Below are 25,479 nucleotides of genomic sequence, written 5' to 3'. Positions count from 1 at the left end.
GCAGAGGTAAATCCCCTAATGATGACCTGAAGATGACCCCCTTAAAGTAACCCTCCCTTTTCTCCAAAGAATGAGCTTTGAAGACTTTTAGTGGGGAATATCTTGTCGCTTTCCAAGACAGCCATTATCTGGCACGGGGAAATGGAAAACTAAACTATCCTGGCATTGCCTTAAAGTAAGATTTCTGAGAACATGAGAGGCAAGGAAGGACTGGATCTTTCTAATCAAGGGTGATCCATTAACCAATCAGATTTTATTGTTTTAATTTTGTTTTTGTTTTTTGTTGTTTTGTTTTTCTGTCTCTCATTCTCCCTCCCTCGCTCTGCCCCGCTCTGCCCTGCTTGCTGTCTCTTTCCGCATCCACAGGTGAGAAGCCCCACCAATGCAGCATCTGTTGGCGCTCCTTCTCCTTAAAGGATTACCTTATCAAGCACATGGTGACACACACGGGAGTGAGGGCATACCAGTGTAGCATCTGCAACAAGCGCTTCACCCAGAAGAGCTCTCTGAACGTGCACATGCGCCTGCACCGGGGGGAGAAGTCCTACGAGTGCTACATCTGCAAAAAGAAGTTCTCCCACAAGACCCTCCTGGAGCGACACGTGGCCCTGCACAGTGCCAGCAACGGGACCCCTCCCGCGGGCACACCCCCGGGTGCCCGCGCCGGCCCCCCAGGCGTGGTGGCCTGCACGGAGGGGACGACTTACGTCTGCTCCGTCTGTCCAGCAAAGTTTGACCAAATCGAGCAGTTCAACGACCATATGAGGATGCACGTGTCTGACGGATAAGTAGTATCTTTCTCTTTTTCTTATGAACAAAAGAAAACAACAGAAAAGAAACAAACAAACAAAAAAAGCTATGGCACTAGAATTTAAGAAATGTTTCGGTTTCGTTTTTACTTTCTGTTTTTGTTTTCGTTTCGTTTCTTTTTGTACTACATGAAGAACTGTTTTTTGCCTGCTGGTACATTACATTTCCGGAGGCTTGGGTGAATAATAGTTTTCCCAGCCTCCCTCGGATGGTGGCCTTAAGGCCTGGTAGTGCTTCAAGGGGTCCACTGGTTGGATCTCTAGCTACTGGCCTCTAAATACAACCCTTCTTTACAAAAAAATCTTTAAAAAAAAGTAAAAAAAAAAAAAAATTTTTTTTTTCACTTGTGAAGAGCACTACAAAAATATATAACAAAATCTAAAAGGCCTACTGTCTTTAAGTACACCGCTTGCAGTGTTTCAGTGGACATTTTCACAATGCTGGCCGCTTGGACTTCACAGTAACCAGTCAAAACTGTGGAATATCACTTCTGGTTGAAAACCCAGAGGAAAGGCCCTACTGTTTTCCACCTACCACATTGTCTGATTTCATAAAAGGGCTGTGGGGGTGGGAAGGGGCAGTGGGTTCGGAGGTGTGGGAAAGGCAATGGCAGGCTTCTCTCCCAGATTCTGCTTGGGTCCACACACCCTGGCCCACCTCCTCCATATCCCCCCTCTCAGCAGAAGCCAGGAAGACTTGGACAAGCATCAAGCAACAGTGGCTATCGTATTTATTCAGTGTCTTCGCTGAGCCACAGCCTCAGCACAATCAAGAGGGACTTTCATGAAGGCAGGAATGCAGATAAAACAAAGATATCAGAGGTTTGCACCTACGTTTCTAGGTACAAGAGAAGGATTATTTCCAACAATCTTTGCAAAAAACAAACAAAAAAGTGTCAGGATATATTCTTGTGGAAGGAAAAAAGAAGGAGAAATGGAGGGTGGGGGGGAGAATAAAAAGTTCTTGAGGCTTTTTTAATTCAAAATTTTATAGAGGGGCAAAAGTGACGTTTACCAGATAGAATGCTGATTTTTTTAATATATTTACGACAGTATTTGTGTAAAAAAAAAACAAAAAAAGTGAGATTGTTAAAAGTAATTTTTTTTCTTCGTCTTGGTTTTGCATACACTGCCACCAATCCCTTCTCTTTTATTTTATTTCACACACATATATATATTTTTTGGTAAGTCAAGACTGTTAAGGTTAGCAATACTGCTTCCAGGTAGAAAGAAAAAAGGCAATTAAAGTTATATTTGAAAGAGAGGAAGGATATTTTCTTCATATTTTTTTTTAATTTTTCTTAATTTTTATTATTTTAAGTATTGCCTGGGTTGATGAGGGCCTCTGTGGCCTGCCCATCCCTGCTGTAATTTGAACTGCTGCTTTGTATTTTGATATGTAGTTCTTTGACTTTTAGCAAGCTTAAGTTGCTCCACTGAATATTTTTTTTCAACTGATCCATCTAGAATTCTGTTCTTTTTCATGGGAGAGACTTTATCTTTCAGAAACAGAGTTCTTGCTTCTCTGAAAGTTCATTGAGATCTTACGATTCTAGAATTTCTATTGACTTTACTTTTTTTCTTTGATGAAACACTAGGAGTCTAGGGGTCTTGACAAATGGATTCTTTCCTTTTGTGGTCAGCTGGGAGGAGTTCACACAACTCTGCCATGCCTCCTCACCCTTCACAACTATCGAGAACAGAGAACAGCGTTACCAGAAGCCTGTTAAGATCAGGATGCCTTGATGCCAAAATTATTTTCTTCCTTTCAAATATCGCCTTCTGACTATTTCCACCATGGTCAAGAGGGCTAAATAAGATGATCGTTCTTTAGATGATTTATTAACCCTTGCTTTTTGGAAAGGTTTTACAGAAATTAACAAAAATTTCCCAGATGCCAACATCCATCATTCAAAAGACCACCAATCCATTGCATCATCCTAGATGCCACTCTCTCTTCCTAGTTGAGATTTCTCTCCTCGGTCCTGATCAAAGTATTGTAATAGAGATTTTTCCATTATAGACAGTGTCTTGAAGAGATTCCAACTCAACTATAGGAATTCTTAAACCTAACGAAAACTCCAAAGGTAATTTCATTGCTGGGCAGATTTTAGCGCACTTAAGGGAAAAAGGAAATCTTTAAATAAAGCAGAAACACCAAACTGCAGTTTAAAAGAAAAAGAGAGTATTTTAGTTTCAAAATTACTTTGCATTTTAATTTAATTTTCCTATCAGCAACTTATTTACAAAAACTGCAAGAAGTGAGGAGAAATCTTCCAAGGGCAGCAACTCTATAATGACTACGTTGGTTTTACTTATATATTTTAGACATTGGTTAACTTGGGTCTTTTCCATAAGTTCTTGGTGATGTTTGGTAGGGTTAGCGCAATTGGAGTATGTGTGCGTTTGATTTGGTCCTGTGGTCCTTAATTCAGTAAATATTTTGCTAGAAATTTTAATGTAGACTTGGATGGTTAACTGCCTGAGTATTGCCCATCGTGACTTCTAAGAGGAGTCCTGCCAAGCACTATGTGTCCAGAATTGACCTGTTTTAAAAGTTAGTGGGAAACAGCTTTAGAAATAAGAAAAAGTCCATTTTTCTCTCGCTAATTTTGCTTTTTAAAATACCCATGTTGTGAGACTCTAATATTTCCACTTACCACCAACAGAGGGAGCATTAGTTAATTAACCATGTCATGGAATTGTTTTGGTATTTTGAAAAGCAAGTCATTCAACCCATGATATAAAAAAGAAAAAATTGACATTAAGAAAAAGATTTTTTTAATCCAGAGGAAAATGACATGAAATCACTCAGCATATGTTGCAAACGAATGAAGGCCAAAAGCCACTTTAAAATATTTTAAATATTTGACAGTAGCTGTTTTAAAATAGTGACCTTATTCAAACCTTACCAAAGTAGACAGAATTTATAGTACCTCCAGAAAAGTGGTTCTTGGGTGCCATTATAGGCCACATTTAGCTATCTGCTTCTCAAATCTGAAGGAGACCCATTTGCCTTAAGGCTGATTGGCCACGTAAAAAGTTAAGCAATTGGGTTCAAATCCACCTTTTGTTATAGAACATGTAGGGGAAAAAATTCCAGTCGGGTTTGAAACCCTAATACTTATCCGTTCCCTTCAAATAAAGTATCTCTTTTCTAAAAATGTTGGAGGATTCCCAAAGAATTCTTGGTGAGGTGATATAATCATTATAACAACGTGAACTATCCAGGTTTGCATAGCATAGACTTTTTCTTACTGTATATCTGTTCCTCCCAAACATCTCATGGTCTAAAACGGTTGACAGATTGTTCTCTGGAGAGAGGAAGAAGCTAGATTGGAGTGGAAGATCTAATCTGGGGAGTGACAAACTTGGCCATTACTATATGTTCTGGTCTCTAAAAGGATTGCTTTCCAAAATCACCTACATTTTAGAAAATAAACCAGTCTGTACCTATTTTAAATGGCTAAAGATGCCTTTAGATTGTCAATCCTTACTTTTAAATTAAATAATCACCAACATCTTAGGAAATAAGGAAACATATTTTGCTTCAAGGATAGAGGATGAGCATGGATCCTTTTATTTTTTAGTTTCAAATCCAACAATCTTCTTACATTTAAAACTTCGTGCCAGGATGCTGTGAGTGCTAACAAAATTTTTTTCAGTAGCCAGGGGGAAAAAAATAGATAAAATGGAGGCCAGTGTTCCAGATTTAAGACCTTTTAGAATGAGTACAGAGTACATGAACTGGTATGGAAAAGAACATTTTTTTTTTTAGCAATTTACGGTTTAAAACTGGGTTAGCTGAACAAGGGAAAGGAAAAAAGTCAAAGGGGAATATTTTTCTCAACACATTTAGAAACAATTTCTGAAAAATAAAATTCCCTAGCACTAAAAACATTGGTAGCATCTCAGCATAGTGGGCAGTTTTTCCCCCTATTAATATAATAAATGCCAATGTTTATACCCAAAAAACCCCCAAATGTGTAAAATATAGCCCTAAAAAAGGAAGGAATTAACACATGGATCTGCTACAAATCTACACATGGGGCAAGATTGAGAAACAAGCCAGGAAAAAAGAAATCTGAAATGAAAGTCTCTATATCAAAATATTTTTTACTATATATTTTAATTGAGTTCTAAACTTTAGCTCCTACTAACAGTTTTATAGACTTTTTCCTCTCTAAATTCCTAATGCTCTGCATCTGTTTGTGCCATGAGTCCGTGTGGTGGATAATTCCCGGCTCATGTTCCAGCTGTGGTCCATTCCGTCTTCCTGGGCATCTTGGAGGTCACCATGGCTCCTGGCCTTAGAAAGAAAGACTTGGATTTGCTTTGTTTAAAAGTCGTAGGGGTTTTATTTTGTATCATCCCAATATTCTATAAGGACCGAAAAACCCTTTTCAACCCACGAACAGATAGAATTTGTGCATTCTGATGTGAAAAGAGAAGAGATTCCCGCTGGGTGTGTTTGTCTCACATAAGTCCTAATGCCTCGACCTACATGTACTTCCATCATACAAGCATACCACCAGTTATGTGCCCAGCCCATGCCCCAAATCAGTGTTTTCCTTCAGTGCAGAAATTGAAAATGAGGTGTGCCCCTGAAGATTTTAATCCCTCGGACCCCAGAGAGAACATAATAGAGGGCAATGCTGCTTCCTAGTTGTGGCTGCTCCATAATGCTCCCGACAGCTTTGCCCCTAGGAAAGCGGGGAATGAGGTAGATAGGCCAGGATTCACACTAGAGATGCCCTTCTGGAGCCTTCCTCTGTGGTTGTAGATGTTATTTAGTTAGTTGTGATTCTGCAGGAAAGGTATCAGATAACCAAATCAGGTCTGCCTCTGCTATAGCTGGTGTGCTGCTACCGCACAGAGAAACAAGACGAAGGTGCCATGTAAGACACAAGCCAAGATGCCCTCGGGATCTAGGAGAACGAGAGGATGCCCTTTCTGTTGTGACCTGACTCTTAAAAGCAACCTTCTGAAAGAATTCTTTAATTTAGTAGTGAGTTGAAGTCCAGGGTCATGGAAGCCCTGGGGAAGAGAACAAAAGGATCACAAAATATATTCAGCACCCAACAATGCGAAACCAGAAAACACCCAATCGTGAAACTAGGCAGTTTGGCAAGGGGTATTTAGAGAAATCTCTGGGCTTTTCCATGGGTAGGGTCGACAGACTTTCTTTTGAGTGATTTCTGGCTCTGAGAAACCTCTTTACTCACTAGAAAAGAACTTTATTTAAATGGCCAATTTTGTCCCCCAGAAAAAGAAATTAAAAAAAGAAAAGAAAAATAGGACACTAAAGACAGAACCATGTGACTTGGTGACAAACAAAAGGAAGGGTGCACTAGAATTTCAATAGACTCCCTAATTCCATAGAGAAAGCCAGGCGACCCAGTGCGTCTCCATCTGCAGTGTGAAGAGAGGGCTTGAGCTGACCCTACCACGGGCTTTCTGAGGCTGGACAGAACTTCCAGACTGGGACGTGGCAGCCTCTTTCTCCTCTCTGTGTTTTCATAAAGAAACGGGCTGTTCTCTTAGGTGCCCAGGAAATTGATTACGTGGGGCAAACTTTCAAAAGCAATCTCTGCCCTGGTGCTCAGGCTGCATATGGAGGCAGAAGAGCTCTTGTTCTGAGAGAGACTATTTTCACATTCCCAAGGGCTCTCTGTAGAGTTGCCGTTTCTGACACCGCTTAAACCTCCACAAGAGGAAAAACTGCGGTGACTCAGTGTTCCTGTAAACACAGAACGTGGAAATTACTAACCCAAAGTATCATTTCTAGCACTAGGTATGAAGATGATCAGCTTGACTGAAATACCCCAAAGATTTTTCTAAGTTTCTGAATATTTTTTCTTCCTTGAACACTGAATCCATAACAGCCAGCGGTATACATTCACAGATCCCAGAAAATGGTGTGGAACACGAGGGTTTGTTTTGATTTTTTTAGGATGAAGAGGTAGAAGGTGAGGGCTGCATAGCATGGGTTCTTTTTCAGAACTATGTGTTTCACTGAACGAGGGGTAAAAATGCCCTGGGTGGACACAAGAAGCCCTGTCTTTCCACACCACGGACTGAAACACCTGGATTGCACTGGTTTCTTCCGGGCCAGCCTATTGCTTCATAAACTGAACACTTTCAGACTAAAATCTAATCTGAAGTGACCTCAATTAAGGTCTTTTCACAAGAAGCCACTTAGAGTAAAGAATTGTTGCCTTAAATCAGAAAGCCCAGGAAGGACGACAGAGATAGAGAAATCAGAAGGGTGTGAAGACATAGACAATTTTTGCTTTTTAATGGTTGCATTATCACACAAATGAGCCCTATTCATGACTGAGGACTATGGAAACAGTGACTTTTGGGGCAGGCACCAAACTTGTCCGGAACTGGCTGCTGTCAGGAAGTGGCTGCTATTTCCTATCTATTCTATTTCAGTGATGTGGGTCTGGGCTGGGTGTAAAATAGACATCATATTAGCTAGATAGTGAATCCCGTTAAGACATGATCACAGGTGCCTGAGATGCCAGTTTTAAACATTTCCTCAGCAGAGAGGACAATCTCAACAAAAAGCTTTTTTTCCCTCTACAGTGTATATCTCTAAACTTTTTTTCTCTCAGTTTTAGAGTGCATCTGGTTTATCTGGTGATTCTTTGTTTAAATGCAAACTCACAACTTTCGAGTCTTCAAAGAAGGAGCATAATCAGCAGATCACAGGGAAAATCTAGCTACAGTTATGGGAGTCCTAACTTTTGAGATAATTAGGGTGTAAAAAGTCCCTACTAGCCCTCTTTCAACTTGAGAGCTTTGTTTTGTTCAAAATGCCTCAATGAGATTCTGATACACCCAAGATAGAAAAAAAAAAGAAAAATTAACCGCATAGGAGACATCTGTTTCTACTCCTGTTGCAACAGAAGTTTCTTATTGCCCAGCAAAATCGTTGCAATTTGTACGTAGATTCTAGTAATGAAAGGGACTTAACCCGCCTAGTGTGTCACAGCTACTGTCCAAAATGTCTGTAAATGAGTATACATTATGCATGTACACACGCAGCGTGAGGTGCTCTCCGTACAGAACTGTTTCCCATTCATCTTCCCCGGTGACAACAAGATAGATTCTGGGATTTCTGGTCAGTCAAAGGTGTCACATATCTGCTCCTGCTCTGTTGCCTTAGTTGGGTGCATCGCTGTCGTCCACTCTCTGTGAGGAGGCCATAGGGCATTCTGAAGAAGCCCAACCATCAGTGATTTCTATGACCCCTTTCATGAGAAACTTAAATGTGCTTGTGTGGAGTAGAGTGCACTTAACAAACTCTGCACTTCAATTGGATTTACTGATGTGTATGCCTGTGTGTGTTTGCGTCTGGGAGTGTGTCTGCTTCTCAAACGAAGCACACACAGGCATAGGTCCTGGTGCATAGATACAGTTGCCTCTTCCCACCATTGTGCTCAAGACTTGTGGCTCCCTTCCCAGGAAGCAGTCACCTGCCCACTCTGTTACTTTTTGTAGCGTTTCAGAGTTGGGAGAAACAAAGGCAGCTTGTTGGATCCACAGCAAACCCACAGTGACAGGCTGTCTTCCTCCAGAAGAAGATAGAACAGAAGCACCCAACTGGCGAGCAGACCAGAGGGAGCAGCAATCTAAGTCTCCTTACCCGGTCTTCGGGGATGGAGCGGGCCCACGACCAGGCAGGCAAGGCCAGTACGAACTTTGGCCTGAGCCCTCCCATGCTCTATTCCTCTCCTCTATGCAACCCAGTGTGTGCACGCAAACACCCACCCACTTGTAAATTTGACTCCCAAACTAAAGCTTCCTAATCCTGCCTGCATCTGCAGGACATCGTCATAATTCACAAACCGTCTCCTGAAACCAACGTGGCCTTTGCCGAAGTCCTTCCAGGAGTGAGTTGTTTACCATGTCTAGCAAACCAATAGACTCTCCGGGGAATACTTTTTGGCAATCTCTAAGAACTGATGGCTCTTGCCCGTCTCAAACGTTAAGGTAGGCTGCCACTCTAGTGCACTATTCTGAATGAACGGACCTGGCTCTCGTAGCTGACTTTGAAGGGTGGCCTGGAAACAGTCGGATTCAGTTTTCTCTCTCCGTTGCCCTTCTTTTACTAGATGGTTTGTTATTTTTTATGACAGGTAGATTATTTCTGCTAATTTACAGAATTCAGAGGACATTTTCTTTCCTCTTCTATTTTGGTGACTTCTCCTCTCCCTGATTAAGTAAGGCTACTTACAGTTGCAATTTTTTTGTTGTTATTATTTTTAAAAATGTATATTGTCTTTCTATATCCAAAAGAAGTCTGTGACTGTAACCGTAGGTATTTCTTTTTACTGGAAAAAAATGAGTTGTTTTTTTTTTAATTAACAGTACTAGTGACTTTGTGGAAGAATATGAGTTACAATTTAGGTATGCTTACTTAAGTACAGTACACTACATTGCAGTATTTCTGAAACCTAGAACATGCACATTATATATAACAACTCTATATTGAAATATATATTACATTATATTCATTTTAACTTTTGAATCTGCCTATGATCATGAGTCGATTGAAATATTATTTCTTTGCATTTATCACCCATCACCAACCTGCTGCAGTTAATCTGGTGCGTTTAATAATAATCATTACTGCTCTAGCTTGCTCTTTATATTATCAGCTTCAGTATTGTCTTTACAGGATTTTAGAATTTTTTTTTAAGCTCAGACTTAGCAAATGTAGGAAAGTGAAAACTTTTTTTAAGAAAACTTTCTTTTTTGGTGTGGCTGATACAAAGAGGTTCATATTCAAAGTCATTTTGTTTAGCTGACCCTCTTGATATCTGAAGAACAAAAGAAGTGCATATGAATGTATCTGTGATTTTCCCCTCTAGGACTGTCACTGTCTATATTTGCTTTAAAAATATGACCAAGGGGCTGCTTAACTTCCGTATGATCTGACCAACAATTACAGGCTGCATTTCAGAGGGCTGCTCACTTGAGAAGCATAAGGCAGTGAATGCCTATACTTGCCCCAACTGTATTTTCAAACATTGATTTTTTAAAATACTGATTCTTTACTGACTACTTTGTTTTCCGTATATTTACAATTATTTTAGCTAGCCTTCAATGCTTCCCTGGAGGCAGCTTGGCAATTTGGTGTTCATTTTTCTAGGAGATTTTTTTTTTTAATAAAACCAGAATTTGAGGAACTTTTTCATGACGGAAGTTGATAGAAATAGAACTCAGAAATATCTCTCTCATTTTTTAGTCTGCGGAATCCATCAAATGGTGGCTCTTCGGTATCTGGCCCTCAGTATCTCCATTGGTCTGTTAACTTGGGGGTATGGTGCCTTTCTTCGTAACGAGACCATCATGGAACCTTCAGAAATCAGGCATCCTATCTCCCTAACAAGAAATATTTCAGGTAGTATTTTCAGATAGAGAGCTTCTTCAGCTTCCCTCAACTACTCAACCCAGTGCCTGGAAAACCCCACAGCTGGATAAACTTTACATCCATCCTGGGTGCCTGAAACCAGTCTCATTCTCTTGGTTCTACAATCAGGACAAAATGAAAATAGTTGTTTATAATACTCAGCGGGAAACCCCTTCCCACGCTGGACCAATATTAAGGCTTCTCAGTGTGAACAACACCAATTCCTTCCTTTCATCTTTCCTAATAGATTTTTATTTTTGAATCCCATCCCATTCAGCTGTGCCTCTCCAACAAGTCTTTCCCCACCCCTCTTAGCCAAGGTCCCCTTGATGAAGCCTGGTAGTCAGTAAGGAACTACTTCCTCTAGTCTACTTTGAGGAGGCTAATAGAGAGTCTAATAGCAAAACTATCAATCTCTTTCTGCAAAATTTTCAACTAAATATATTTCTACTAGACAAACATAATTGTGAATTGAGAGTTAGTGAGGCTTTTCCTTTTCCAGTGATCACATAATACCCAAATTGTATCAACATCATTATTTTCCTCTTTCGTTTTCCTAACCCTTTCTCCCTTTATCTCTTGCTTCTCCCCTCTTCCTCTCATGACTGCCCAAAGAACTCTCATAATGATGACCCCTGAGCGCTCATTTCCCTTCCTTCCCCCACCCTGTTCTGAATGTCCCTCTTTAAGTTTTATGTAGTTAGAGCATTGACATGAGTGAGCTCATCAACTTGAGACTCGTAGGCAGAGTGAAACACATATTCATTGTACCTTCAGATTTTAAAAATTATCAATATTCTTTTGAGAGTAGGAGGACCTGAGTCACAGGTTTAAATGTCAACTGTACTAGCTGAGGTCATTAATTCCTTTCACCTTCACATCTGGCCAAAGATAAAGAGAAAAATATTTTCTGGTTTTTTTTTTCTCTTTAAATACCACAGTGCTTAAATTCCTGCTATGAGTAGACCACTTCTGAGGGAGAAAAAAAATCATCAGTGTTGACTATTTCAACTCCTGCTAATATTTAGCCAAATGACATAGTATGTACTAGATACTAGATTTACAGATATCTAACAAAACGGATAACATTTCAAAATAATTTTGATAACTGCTCAAGCCTTGGTGAGCTCTTCTAAAACAAACAGTCCACTTCTACTCAAACACAATGTAGGAGACAATTAGGAAGTATCTTTCTTATTTATTATCTTTTTGAAACACAAATAATTGTTGATTAATTTAGAACTTTAAGCAGTAATTTACTAAGGGATGAAAAGATTCGAGAAGTTTCTTAAGTGGCTATTTGGCAACCAGCTATTTTTTAAACATAAACTTAATATATGTTTAAAAATAATAATAAGGAGGAATAGATACTTGAAGGGTCATGTATACATTCCCCAGTACCTAAATACTCACCATATAATTTGGTTATCATGCCAGATCTCATTCCCATGAGTTGCAACTGTCTGATCGCCAGAGCATTGCTCAAAGACCGCTGCTGTTCTGGGTCTATCCCTTTATGGGATGTTTATAATGTGATCTTCACAACAACTCTGTAACACAGGCTTTTCTGACTTCCAGTCCAACACTCTTGCCATGATACCACATTGCCTCTCAGCTCCTATGAAGACAAATTCTGTGACATTTACAGTACTGCCTGGTTTTGAGTGCACAGGGATGTGTTTCCACTTCTTGCTTTACCCATTGACAAAGAGAATCAACGTTTAATATCAGAAATGTATTCTCATTTGACTTGAGGCTTGACCCAGCTTTTATCTTAATCAAACCAGTTTATAACAACAACTTAGACCATAGAGAGCAATGAAGTAAAGAGAAGGTTCAAAAGCCGTCCTGAGTCCCACATCCAGGAGGAAACCAACAATTTGTAAAGCCAGTATTTATGTTGCTTGAGACTGTGATCTTCACTTGGCATGTTCTCCCAATCAATCCTGTGTCCTCCTCTTTGTCCATTCTGACTCCCTCTATGTTTTTTTAAAGTACTCTTCATCTAAAGTACTCTTCTCCTCAGGCGTTCGCTTCTGAAAGAACAAATGGCTCTCTTTTAAGTCCTAAATACTATTATTTAAAGTGTAAAGTGGAGTAGGAAAGGATCTGGTTCTGGTAGAACCATTTGGTCCAGTTAATCACAAGGATTTCTCCAGGATGCCTTCTTGACATTGTTCCTTCTAGTTCCCCAAGAAGACCTCTAACCCTAAGACCCAAAATTTCTCACCACAACCTCTACATTAGTCTAGATTAATGTCTAAATGCTGTTTAATATTCTAGAGACTCCAGGGTGTGAATTTCTTATTGCTTACGAGCCTCCTGCTTTTCCAATCTGACACCTGTCAGGAGAACCAATAGCCCTAACAGTAACTAATGCAGCAAAATAATGGTCAGAGATATTTTAGTATATGTTTGGGAGGATAGGAAGGCATTTCTTTCCTCCACCCCCACCACAATGCATTTCAAAAAGTCTGCATCTCATTTGACAGATATGTAGTTTTAGGATTTGCAAATATAGTTTAGGAAACGTTCTGAGATTGAGGCTGGTATCAAACCAGCTTATTTTCTGCACTGGACTTTAGGACAAGTGTGCACAGATGCAATTCCTTCAAAGAAAGTGAAACTAACATAGTAAAGCAAAGGGATAATACTTTTACACATTAAAACAGTTGTTTGCTATCTGTAAACCTTGGTTTAAGCATAATTATTACTTTTTAGAAACCTGAAACTGGAGGAATGTGTATTTTAGTAAAGTTTGTTTGTTGATTTGTTTGTTTCCCTTTATCTCTTTCTTCTCAAGATGGTAAAAGATTTTGATTTTTTAGTTTGATGCTGTCCATAGCCACAGGCTTCAGTCAAATGACTTACTCCTTTCCCTCTTGGAATGAAAGGCCTTCATTCTACCATTAAGGCATCTTTTCGCCGTGAAAATTGTATCTTCCTTTTCTAGTAGCACTTGAGAGTTTTGAGAAGACAAATTCTCTCTGCACTTTGAGGGTAGAATAGTTAAAATAAAAACTATTCCTTGAGAAAGAAACTCCATTTACCTAAACTAACAGTTATGGGGCCAAAGAATGGGAATTGATTGCAGATGAAGGTCCTGCAGTTTACACTACGAATCTCTATTGCCTCCTCAAGTTTTTGGAATAAAGCTGGGAATAAATTAGTTTAATGAAAATTCTCTTTGGATGTTGCTTATTAATATCTGGTGTAGAATACCCAGAAAAGAAAAAGAATGGATGCTACTAACTTGCCAAAATCAATCTATAGATTTCTATAATTTTTCAGATTTCTTTTCTATTCACTTCAAAACAGTATGTGTTCATTAAATCTTCAAAAGAGAAACATCCACTTCTCCATTGTTTCTCATCTCCCCCTCCTGGCACTGGAGGTGATGGTCACAGAGGGAGATGGGCACTGCATTGCAAGAACTTCACCATCCATATCCCCCCACCACAACAGAAGGAAAAACCAAATTACAAACTTTATAAAAAAAAAAAAAGAAATCATAGTGCTTCATTCGAGTATATACTGTTTTCAATTCAATTTACAGATAGCCTGCCTTTTTATAACCTGTTTTTTGTGCTATAATTTGCATTTTAGTTCAATCTTTAAAATAGTTGCAATTTCAATGAAGTGAACAGAGGAAAAGCAAAGAGGGGGAGGGAGGGCACAGTTCTCAGGGTTCCCAGGGAAAGTTAACACCACTCACCCTTTGTCACTCTTGCCCATCTCTCCTATTAGAGTCCTAAGAATTAGTTAGATAACCTCACATCTTTGTGACTTAAGACTTCTCTTAATACTATCAAACCCATATAGAGAAATTGTAGAAATCCTTGACTGCTCCTGTACCTAATCTGCTCTCCAGGGCATATGCAGAGAGAGAACTCAAAATAAAATAATGGCCCAGATTTGACACAAGAGTTAGACATAGTCTAAAGTTCTCTGTGTGTGTTCACTGCCAGGGAGTTCTGAAAAATAAGGCTACTTACTCTGCCCCTGCTCTCCATGGGATAACCTTTGATTTGGAACCATCTATATATAGATTTGTAGGAGAAAATTCTCAAAGGCGTTTTCAGCGGTGATACTCCTTCCTCAGTCCCATTGATTTGAACCTCAGTTTTCCTGAGGGGCCTATTGAAATATAAATTGAGTGTAACTTTCACATATCTAATGAAAATTATTTTTTGCACTATTGTTGAAAGAATGGTGGTTTCAGAGTAAATGAAAGCAGTCTCTTACTAATCCTCATCATGGCAAGCAAAGGCAAGAAGTTGATAGTATAGAGAAAATCTATGGTAACTTGATGTTTTAAAGTAATTTGAATGTGTTGACCCCACTATGCCAAACACCTTTGTCTCTATAATCTATTCCTAACCACGCATTGATTCTCCTGAGACTTCCAGCGTGGATGTGTGGGTATGGGCAGACAAACAGATTTACATTTGGAGGGTGGAGACCCACACAAACTGAACAGAGAGATTCTTGAGGATTATCAAATGCAAAGCATTTCTCCAGAATCATTCCATACTGCCATATCCCAAACTAATTATAGATTAATCTTAAGCGAGAAGTAAGCTCCAAAAGATATCCTACTATGAATGTTTTTTCTTACAGAATAATACAAGAAGAGGTACAATGCAGACTCTTAATTTTGGTGTAATAATTCACTTTTATATTTAATAATTGTACTTTTCGTGTGAATGTGTCATTGAGCTATTTGTACTGATTTTCAGTCTATCATCCTGAGAGGGGCCTTGAGAATTTCTGTGTATGTGTATGTAGATCTGTATTTATGTGTAGTCAGAAAAAAAAAATGGATAGGAGAGGAATGAGGTGAGGGGGAAGGTGGTCGATGTGAAAAAAGAGCTCCTGGTGTCCCTGTTATGTTAGGTAAGGTGGCTGCTGCCCGAAGCCCTCGAAGGATAGCTAATTGCACTATTCAAAAATAAGAGCCCAGCACTGTTAAATTTAAGACCGTGTTTGGGGAAACAGGAAGCTTTATCTTTTTCTGTACCCATTCCCTTTAGCATTGGAGCCATTTGACGTGATGAAAACCATTCAGTGAAAACCACTACTGACTTTTGCATTAAATAACTATTTTCCTCTTCTAAATACTACCCCTGGTTTCAGCTCAACTATTTCCCTGTATTTTCTGCCTATTGGCTTAACATTTTCCAGAATAATACATAGGTGCATGCTAGTGGTTTCTCTCCTTTGAGCTGAAACAAACAGGGGCAACAAAAGAGACAACTCACAGAAGTGTGAGCTAAAGACTGAATTTCCCGCTTTTGTGGCACTGGTAACCTTTAGTAAGAGCTGTGTAGGGTTGAGCTTGGGTCTGTAATAGGGCTTTTTGTTTGTTTGTTGTTTTTTTTTGTTTTTTTTTTTTTTGCACTAAATATGACTGCACTGCATTGCACTACTGAAATGTATTTACTTGTGCCGGGAGAGAGTGTGTGAGGTATGGTAAAGAAAGAAGCAAGTTAAGAAACTAGAAGCATCACAAAAATGGAGGGTTAATTTCCACCGTGCTTGTCTTAGCAGGGTTGGTGAGAATCCATGGAATCTGCCAACTCTTGATCAAGCCTAGAAACTGCCATGCTGACTTTTTATTATCAAGAACCTGGGTTAGTACAGTAAATTGAAGACTTTTAAGAAGTTTGCCCAATGTTGTCTCCAACTAAGCTTTCAGTAAGAGTTGCAATGGTGAGGAAGCCAATGGAGGTGACTTGGAAGTCTTCACCTTGGCCTACACCACAAAGCCCCTTGCTGATGTACATTCCAGTGTGGCAGAGGCCAGTGGTATGTCCTCTCTCAAAAAAACCATAACCTTGTCCATATTGGAGATATCCTTTCAGCCTGAGCATGCTTCTCCATCCCTGGGTGAAACCTAGATCAGGCTAACCAAAGAGGAAGGCCATGCATGTGGTGAAATCCTTTAAGATGACAGTAAGGGAACAGTGCAATAAACACTGAAAACCAGTGAGGTGAACAGTTTATTTTGAAACAAGCTAGGCCAACTTTGAATTTGGAGGAAGGGTTGCAGGATTGATCAGAACCTATTTAGTAGCTGCTCCGTCATACAGTATCTTTTATTAAGCAGAAGACCTTAACAGTGCCTAAAAGTTTAGTTTTGAAGTTGTTGAGTTTTTTTCAATTTTCCTTTTTGGATTTATTTTTATTGCCTTTTTAATCTTAGAAGTAATCAGAGTTTGACAGCTCTTTAGTGACTATTCATGAAAGAATCTTGCATCGCAGGAAAAGCAATAGATTGTATAGGGAATAATAACACAAGAGTGAAGATGCTGAAGGACTCTTCTAGAATCCAAGGTGACAGCTTTGAAGATTCTGGTTCAGTAGGAAAAGGTCACAACTCATATAAATGGCTAACGTTGAATTTCTCTGAACGCTATCTCATGTGGGGGCATTGATTTGGAAAATTCTCAGTTGAGGCCTCTTTCCTAAGATTACAGCATTGATGCCTATCTCTTTCTCTCTCCTCTGTAGCTTCCGTCAAGGTCTACTATTCCATGTCAAAAATTTTTTAAGGAAGCTGTCACCCTTGCTAGTCAGAAAAACTCCATTTAGAGCTTTTGGAACTAACATAAGCGATCCCTTAAGCACTCAAAGCATTATCTTCATTTTAAATAAGAAACTCTAAATTCAGAACTCTTAACAGGTACTTAGAGATGTGTACTGGATGAGCCCTAAGAGGATGCTGACTGCACCAAACCAAAGTTACAGAAAGAAATAATTGACCTTTTAAAATATATTCACATTAACTCTCCTAGGATACTTCTCTTGAGGTTTTGAGAAAACAACTTCTTCCTTGAAACTTGCATACCCACTCCAGTTTTGTCACCAAAGATATTAATCTCCAGAGCCCAACTTCCTCTCTCCCAGACAAAAGTAATACCGCAGGCTCAAGGGATATGCTTTGGTGGTCAAGTGTTGACATTTTGGTTTTCATTTGGTTCACAGTGATATTTACAGGAGACTTGTTCTTGGAGGAGCTACTGAACTGTCTTTATGGCTTAGGGTTTGGTCAGAGGTTCAAAAATAGGAAAAAAATAAACAATAGTACTTGACACTGTAAACTAGTCTTTAATAGAGTCATGACCTGGAGACTGTTGGAGAGAAAGAAACTTCCATGGAAGAGAGTGAGCTAAACCATTTAGAACCAAACAAGGATCATTGATGAAACTTGGGCCAACATGGACACAGAGCAGATCAGTTCTCTGCGTGGCCAGAGCCAGCAGCAGTGGCCAGTGGGGGAGTCAGAAAACTGGCCAGTAAATTCAAGTACTCAAAAAGCCACAGTCTGGGTCTCATTGTGGTTGCTGGAGTGGCTGAAATGTCCATGCCCATGGCAAGGAAAATGCTCGAGGCTGATCTGTTGTGATAGTGCCTTCCTTGTTGTAGCGAGTCCTAGGTTAATCATTTGTTCGGTTATGCTTTGCTGGACCATTGCCCCCAGTCTTCTGAGGAGGTCTGAAGGGATAGTATTCAGTTAGGATGAAGGGATAAGATACTGCTCCTGGAATGCTGTGATTTGATGATATTTGCACTAGATTCTAAACTCTACTTTAAACTGGAGCAACTGAATTAGAAAAACCAAGGATGGTTCGAAGTTAAAAGAAACCAAAAGCAGTATTTTCTGACTGATGCCCTTCTTTTTCTTCTTCTTCTTTTTCTTCTCGTTCTTCTTCTTTCTGGAAGAAAACTTTACACTTGTTGATTACCAAGCTCAACTCTTACCAATTTTTTTCCTTCATTATTTTTCCACACTGAACCGTCGGTGTGACTTACCCATCAGGTAGGGCTGGTTAATGTAAAGGGCCTCTGTCATTACAACTTTGCACCCCTCCTCTGTTTCTTCAAGGGTACAGGACATTGGGTGGCGGGGATCCTCCAGAGGCACCTCGCCCTTAGGAAGGCCAGTAGGCATAGATATCAGATCGAGAGCTGAGCTGACACATATTTGCTCAGAGGACACTGGAGCCGGTAGCTAATCCTGAAGGATGCTCAGAAAGATAAGGAAGCCAATGATGAAGAGAACAAAAGGAGGTGGTGCCCGAAGTTTGCCTCTTTCTCCCCTCTATTCTCTTTTCCACCTCACCGCCATGTCCTCTCTATCAGAATTATATTTCATGTCATATGTTGTATGTTACCAGAAGAATTATTAGGTTCCTTGGTTTCTCTCTTTATCAGTGGGCTGGGAACGCCTCCAAAATTAAAAACAGATACCATCAGCAGCTCCCCCGTGGCCTACCAGTTTCTCGAATGCTGTCTACCTGGTCTTGACCAGTCAACTAAGATAACTTGGAAGGTTTGGCTGGCTCAACCACTTGTCCACTTTATTTTCATTTTGTTTCCATTTCCATTTGAATTTTGAGTGATCCTACGGAGAGGTGGAAATCATGGGAAAGGTTTGGAGGTTGCAATTCTAGGGCATAGCTTGTCAGGAGTTTGTATAATCCAAAATATATCTTTCTACGCCCATTTTCAGTTTAATCTGTTGCCCTGATTTTAATTTCTATTATATTTGTGATTATTTTTATATGAATAGAATCCATTTGCTATGTCTATTTGAGTCCTTTTTTTCTATTTTCCCCATATGGATGCAGTACCAACCTGTTAATGAAATATCTTTTTATTATATTATTAATATGTAATTCTACTGTAGACCAAAAATATAAAAACAAATTTGTTCATTTTAAAGTTGTAAAGAACTAGTGAGTAAATGATTAAGAGTTGAAGGAAAAGACAGAAGAGCAGTGGTTAACTATGTTGAGTTAGAAATCTAAGAGTAGCCTTACCTATTTTTTAACCAGTGCTTGTCAATCATGCCATAGTTGGGATTATATAGTCTTGGCTCCTTCATGCTTTATGTTCTATAATTCTTGTTTGTCTGTGTATTTTTCTTTGATGTAATTGAGGTTGCACATCATGCTATTTTTGGCAATGCCTGATTTTTATTATATTGTACTTTTGTCAGTCATTTCCTTTAGAAGGATGGGGGGAAAAGTTTTATTTCTTCTTTTAATTTAAAATTTGTTTAATGCACTGGAAATACAATTGGACACATTTCACTGTTTAAAAAAATCAGAAACAAAACAAAACAAAAACCACAAAGAAAAAACCAGCAACCAAATAAGCCACAGGAAAAACAATCTACGGAAAAAAAAAATCTATTTGTACTGAATGTACATACAAAATACATCCCACATGAAAGAGAAATACCATTAAATAAGGAAAATATATCGTTTCAGCTACAATGCTGAAAATATCAAAGAAACCTGGGTTCCATAGGGATGGGGAAATTAGGGCATTCCTTTGAGATCCGAGATCTTGTCACTGTTCAAATTCATGCCCAAATGGATTCAATGTGGGAGAGGTGACAATGGAGGAAATAACCCCAGCCTTCCTCGTCCCACTGGAGCTCTCCATTACCTTTCATCCTATGCTTGAGCTCCATTTTGAGGGAAAAAAAAAACATGTGCTATGGTTGAGAAAGTGGCTTGTACAGGGGTATGTGTACAGTACACACGGGGACACGGTTTAGTCCTCTGCACTCGTACCACCTCCCGAGTTTCTTTTCTCCATAAGGATAGACCCTCAACAAGGGAGACTGACAATGACTCATTAGAACATCAGCTGATGCTAAAGAATCTCTCGGCTCCACCCTGGTCTCCCTTCTTCAGCATTCCCAGATACCAACGGAGCCTGTTAACCCATACAAATGCACAGTGAAAGGAAAGACAGATTTCTCCCAGCCAACTGGCTGTATCACTTGTTCAATGTTTGCTGGGTTTTTCTGGGTTTGTTTTGTTTTAGAATCGGGGTGGGAGTGGCTGTAACTTCACAATCTAATACAGTAATTGTTTTGCATCTTCCATGTTTTATGCAAAAACAGACATTTAAATCAATAAATAATTGTGCCCTAGACTGAAAGTTAATGTTTAGGAGAGGTAAAAAAATTGTTGGAATTTTTTCTACATTTTTTTGTGAAGAACCTTTTTTGGAAAGGAAGGATACATATTTTTGTTGTGTAATATTTTCTATTTTTGAATGCATTTTATTGGTACAAGACTGTTTTTTTGGTGAAGACATTATTTAAAAAAAAAAAAGAAAAAAACTAATCGAAAAGTTTGCCCTTAAGGATATGCTGCAGTTTTGAGGTTAAAAAAAATAACTGATTCAAGATGCGTGTTAAAAGTTGGGATTATATTGTTGTTTTTTGTAATTGTTACAAGAAGAAGTTTGTACCCACTGCTGTTTATTTTGTTTCAGATGAGTAAGTAAAGGGATTGTTCTTGTTTTATTCTTTTTTTAGAGAAAAAAAAGTTATTTATGAAATGTCAAAAACACTGGACTGTGAGTTTAAGTGTGGAAGCATTTTACCACCCTGTGTCTTCAACCAATTATGGGAAACCCCTTTTCTCTTCCCCCCGCCTTAGCTTTGCCAAATGAGACAAATATAACAGCTGTCAAATGATTGAAGCCACTGAAGCCCTGCTTTAATTTTTATGGTTTGAAAAAGTTGGAAAACCAAAGTTAAATTTGTTTCTGAAATCCCACTATCCATAGCCCTTTTTTGTATGACACAGCCAGTTGACTCTGCTTCTCTATCTTGGATCATTGCCTTCTTAAGGACTGGGGCCAACTCTGATGCAAAGAGAGGCATGAAGGTGGTGAGCCTGGGAGTTGAGGTCTCATGGAGTATGATGTGAGTGTGACTTCAACCTCTCAGTGGGCAAACATGCTCCCACCCTGCGGGCCAGGCTGCCAAGAGAGCTCACAGCTCTGTTGTCTGAGAGCCTCCCTCCCATGGCCTCCACCCTGGGCTTCTAAGACCCTCCTCTTATGGCTCTCCAGAATGGCTTTGCCTTCCTCGGCAGCCCACATTCCATGGATGGGGTGAGGGGAGGAGCAAGCCAGTTGAAAGAAATGGCTGTGAGTGCTGGGAAGGCACCCCCAGCCAGGGGAAGGTGGGGCAAGGGACCATCTAGCACAAGGGATCTTGCCTGCCTCGTCTTTGATTCTGTGGATTGTCCATCTATCTGCTCACTGTGAAGATGGAGAGGCAGAGGGCCCTACGGCTGTTAAATAGCTTTTCCATATTTTTTCAACATTGAAAAAATAATTTTTAAAAACTGTGATTGTTTTTAAAAAAAATCATTTGGCTGGAGGGAAGGGAAAAGGGAAACACCAAAAGCTGTAACATGATTAACTGGAGATATTTAACTGGGGGCACTTTCTAGACCAAGACAAACAAATTCCGTTCTGGACCCTAAAGCAGCCAAATCTTGAGACTGTCAATGACAGAAAGCTGAAGAGAGGCCTCCACTTCCTCCTTTCTCCTTTCTTCTCTCTGTCTCAAAATTCTCTCTTGTTCTCTTTCTCGACTTCCCTTGGACCACTGCCCCAATGGCCCTTGGACTCCCATTTCACATGTGTGTGCGTGCACACACGCGCGCACCCCACACACACTTGCAAAATACCATTTTTCTTAAGGATTGTGGGACCGAATAAAATCACGTGCCTTCATTTTTTTCCTTTTATAGTTAGATGAACCTCTTCCTTTTTACAATGTTTAAAAAAAACAGGGGAGGTTGAAGTGTTAGTGGAGGACCTGGGCATCATTTGAGAAGTAATTTTTGTTTAGCACATTCCCCCTAAACATTAGACACAAACATTTCCACCCCTTCACAATGCTCTTTGGACATTTAGAGCATCAAGTAACCAGATACATGACAGCCTAAACCCATTTGATTTAGAGCAATTCCTGAAAATTCTATTTCATGGACTTCTTTGATTTTTATCAAAAATGAGGTGAACAATGGCAAGCAGCCTTGTTCTCCTGATTTGGTGCTTTTGCATGTGGCGTGCAGTGGGCATGGGGGTGGGGGAAGTGGGTGTGTTTAGACAAAGGGTGCATTCCTAGAGATCTCTGGTGCTGAAGGGCCTCGAGTTCCTTCCAGAGACTGCATTTGACACACTTTAAGTATACACAAATGAATGGTATCACATGCAATATTTTAATGGAGCAATGGGAGAGACTCTTTGAAACGGGGTTTTGCATCTTTTTGTAACATTTTGATTTCTCTGGTGCCTTATTCCTACTCGATGCTGGCACTCACATATCGACAGGGAACTGACACGGAAGTCAGCCTTGGGAGTGGGAACGCGTGGGCAATGCTTGAGCTGCAGGGGCGTGGGGAGGTTGGTGTCAGTTGGTGGGGAGGGGACTAGATGGCATCTCTTAGCTGGAGCCAAGCAGGAACTGCACAAATCCATACAAAGAGAACAATTCCAACCTGTACACACACCGCAAACTCATCCTTCCTCATCTGAGCTCTCCTTCCTTCTTCCTCTTCTATCTCTGCCTTCTCGTAAAGGTGCTGCTGCTGCTGCTAAGGTGCCCGGAGTCCAGAATGCCCAGTCATCACTCAGGCACGAGCCTGGCACTGCCACGTCAGCCCCTGGCACAACCAAACCCAGGTTTCTCTTGCTTGGGGCTGAGAACCGTCAGATTTTTCTCATCAAAAATTTTTTCCAAGGAATCAGTGGATTACAGTTATTCTGCATTGAAAATGCACTTTAAAAAATAAATAAAAGCTCCAGACTGTTTAAAATGTACAGAGGGAGCAGGGGAAAGATAAACACATGCTAGTGTCTGAACCCAGTTCAATTTATCTCCAGTTGAAACAATATACACTATATTATGTATAAATGTATACACACATCCTATATATATCCATATATATAGTGTATATATTATACATGTATAGGGTGTATATGTGCATATATACACACATGCACATAATGAAATCAGAAGCTCATTACAAATCCAGATGCTCATTACAAAACCAGATGCTACACAAACAGCAGCAGAGGAAACAAGGTTGGACTCTTGCAACAGATCACAAAAAATAAAAACAGCCACTTGCAGTGACTTTGGTCATTTCTGTATGTTCACAAGGAATGGATTGTAACAAAGAAAAAAAAGGAACAGTGTTAGCGAAAGAGGAAAAATGGGCAAAACCATCTTGATCCAATGGGAATGCAGTAATGTTCTCTACCATTTCATCTATTTCTTTTAGTCATGTTGATTTGATTTCAGTTTTTGGCTATTAAAAAAATTTTTTAAACTCAAGTGACCCACAACAAACTGAATAAAACAACTACAGTGAAAGCCCTTTCCAATGGAAGAAGTCAGAAATCTCAAAACCCTTGGCCTGCCTCAGAACTACCGTGTGCAAATCAATACTCTCTTAATGTTTGAAATAAAAACTGAAAAAAAACAAAAAAAAAAAACTTTTTTGAAGCACCTTAATGTGGCCATCCATTCGAGGAGTGGGTGCCACTTTTTCCTTTGAGCACCTTATTGACGTGTTTTGCTATCTGCTGTCTTTCTGTTACCTGTTGGCTGAATGGCTAGCTGTTAACATACGCATGTGCACAGACTCGACGTCTGGGCATGCGTGTTCTCAATGAAGTTTACTGTGGTGACTGCTGAAAGGTGAACCCATTTCCTGATTTTCCCGCCACAGTGTTGTGATAAGATTCGAAGAAACCCTATTCCCTGCACAGAAATGTTTCTTATCACATTGTATCTTAGTATGGAAAGGAATATGGTCCCTTTTTTGCAATTGCTACTGTACACACACACACACACGCACAAACAGATTCATTTGTCTAGGTGGTATTTTCAATGTCTGTGTGGGTGTCACTGTTTATGCAGTTTCTATTTCCCAGTAAATTTTGAATGGAGGGCAACTTTTCTAACCAGATTGTCTCTTCAGACCGAAGACCTGGGAATTGGGGAAGATTTTGGAAAAAGGGAGAGGCAAGGAAAGAAAGAGCTTTAAATTGAAAGAATCATTTCCCAAAAGAAACCTGGGCTTAATGACTGCAGAGACTGTACCCTCCGATCTTTGCAGGTGGGCATGGAACACTGCTTGTATCCATCTGTGTACCTTATAAACCCATGTAGACACAAATACACACATCCATCCATCAATATATACGTGGTTTGGGATGAGCAGGTCAATAGTTTTGAGAGGGAGTTTGTTCCTTTTTTTTTTCCTCATTATACTCTTAAATCATTGTCAGTTATCAAACAAACAAACAAAAAATTGTTTTGAAAAACCTTGCATACGCCTTTTCTATCAAGTGCTTTAAAATATAGACTAAATACACACATCCTGCCAGTTTTTTCTTACAGTGACAGTATCCTTACCTGCCATTTAATATTAGCCTCGTATTTTTCTCACGTATATTTACCTGTGACTTGTATTTGTTATTTAAACAGGAAAAAAAACATTCAAAAAAAGAAAAATTAACTGTAGCGCTTCATTATACTATTATATTATTATTATTATTGTGACATTTTGGAATACTGTGAAGTTTTATCTCTTGCATATACTTTATACGGAAGTATTACGCCTTAAAAAATACGAAAATAAATTTTACAAGGTTTCTGTTTTGTGTGGAAGAGTAATTGATGTTGCTAAGAATGATGTTTGTTTTTTGGGGTTTTTGTTGTTTTTTTTTAAATGTTACCAGCACTTTTTTTGTAAGTTTCACTTTCCGAGGTATTGTACAAGTTCACACTGTTTGTGAAGTTTGAATATGAAGGAATAATTAAAAAAAAAAAAAAACTCTTCTCTTGGTTTCCTATTGTGTCTTCTTTATATTGTGACAGTGTTTCTGTTTCAGGCAATCCTCCACATTCTTTCATACATTGTGGTCTGGGTCTAGTCTGAGATCATCCAAATTCTGGCTGAAAGGCCAGAAATATTCTCAACGTATCAGTCCTCTTGATACAAGAAGCAAGAATTCCAGGCTTGATGATATTGACATCACTTTGGGGAAATGTAAGGCAAATTTGGGCATTTTCCTTCTCCTGTCCAAACCTCACAAATGATCACATGGCTCATTTACTGCTATCTAAACTGATTCACCGTTTTTTTCCTTCCCTATGTGCAAATCAGTATCCATCTGCCTCCTGTGGAAATACCAATCCCATATGACACTATGCCCAGCTATCCTTGTATCCAAGGAAAGTTCGTGGCTCAAAATAGGTCCCCATTTGATGACTTTGGAGACCCCTAAGGGACTCCTATTTGCTCCATAGGACTTTCTGGTATGCAACTCTACCCATAAGGGCTCTCTAACCTTATCATTCTCACAGAAATTACTAACGTGACAGAGAAAACTTACATCTTGTTTGTC

At 39.5% G+C, this 25,479-nt stretch overlaps 1 protein-coding gene across 12 annotated transcripts in view; it reads left to right on the top strand.

Annotated features, from left to right (window-relative positions):
- Positions 1 to 23,228, top strand: part of ZBTB20 (zinc finger and BTB domain containing 20) — a 775,204-nt gene extending 751,976 nt beyond the window's left edge. For all 12 annotated transcript variants that reach the window (XM_087439628.1, XM_087439631.1, XM_087439629.1 and 9 more), the window contains one exon: positions 367 to 23,228. In XM_087439628.1, coding sequence (XP_087295754.1) covers positions 367 to 788 — 422 coding nt within the window. In that variant the 3' untranslated portion in view covers positions 789 to 23,228. The remainder of the gene's footprint in view (positions 1 to 366) is intronic.
- Positions 23,229 to 25,479: the final 2,251 nt, after the last annotated feature.

Source organism: Ceratotherium simum, chromosome 15, assembly GCF_057802395.1.
Source record: "Ceratotherium simum simum isolate JZ-2026a chromosome 15, ASM5780239v1, whole genome shotgun sequence".
Taxonomy (NCBI): Eukaryota; Metazoa; Chordata; class Mammalia; order Perissodactyla; family Rhinocerotidae; genus Ceratotherium; species Ceratotherium simum.
Note: the sequence above shows the minus strand (reverse complement) of the source record. Positions and strands in the feature narration are given on the sequence as shown.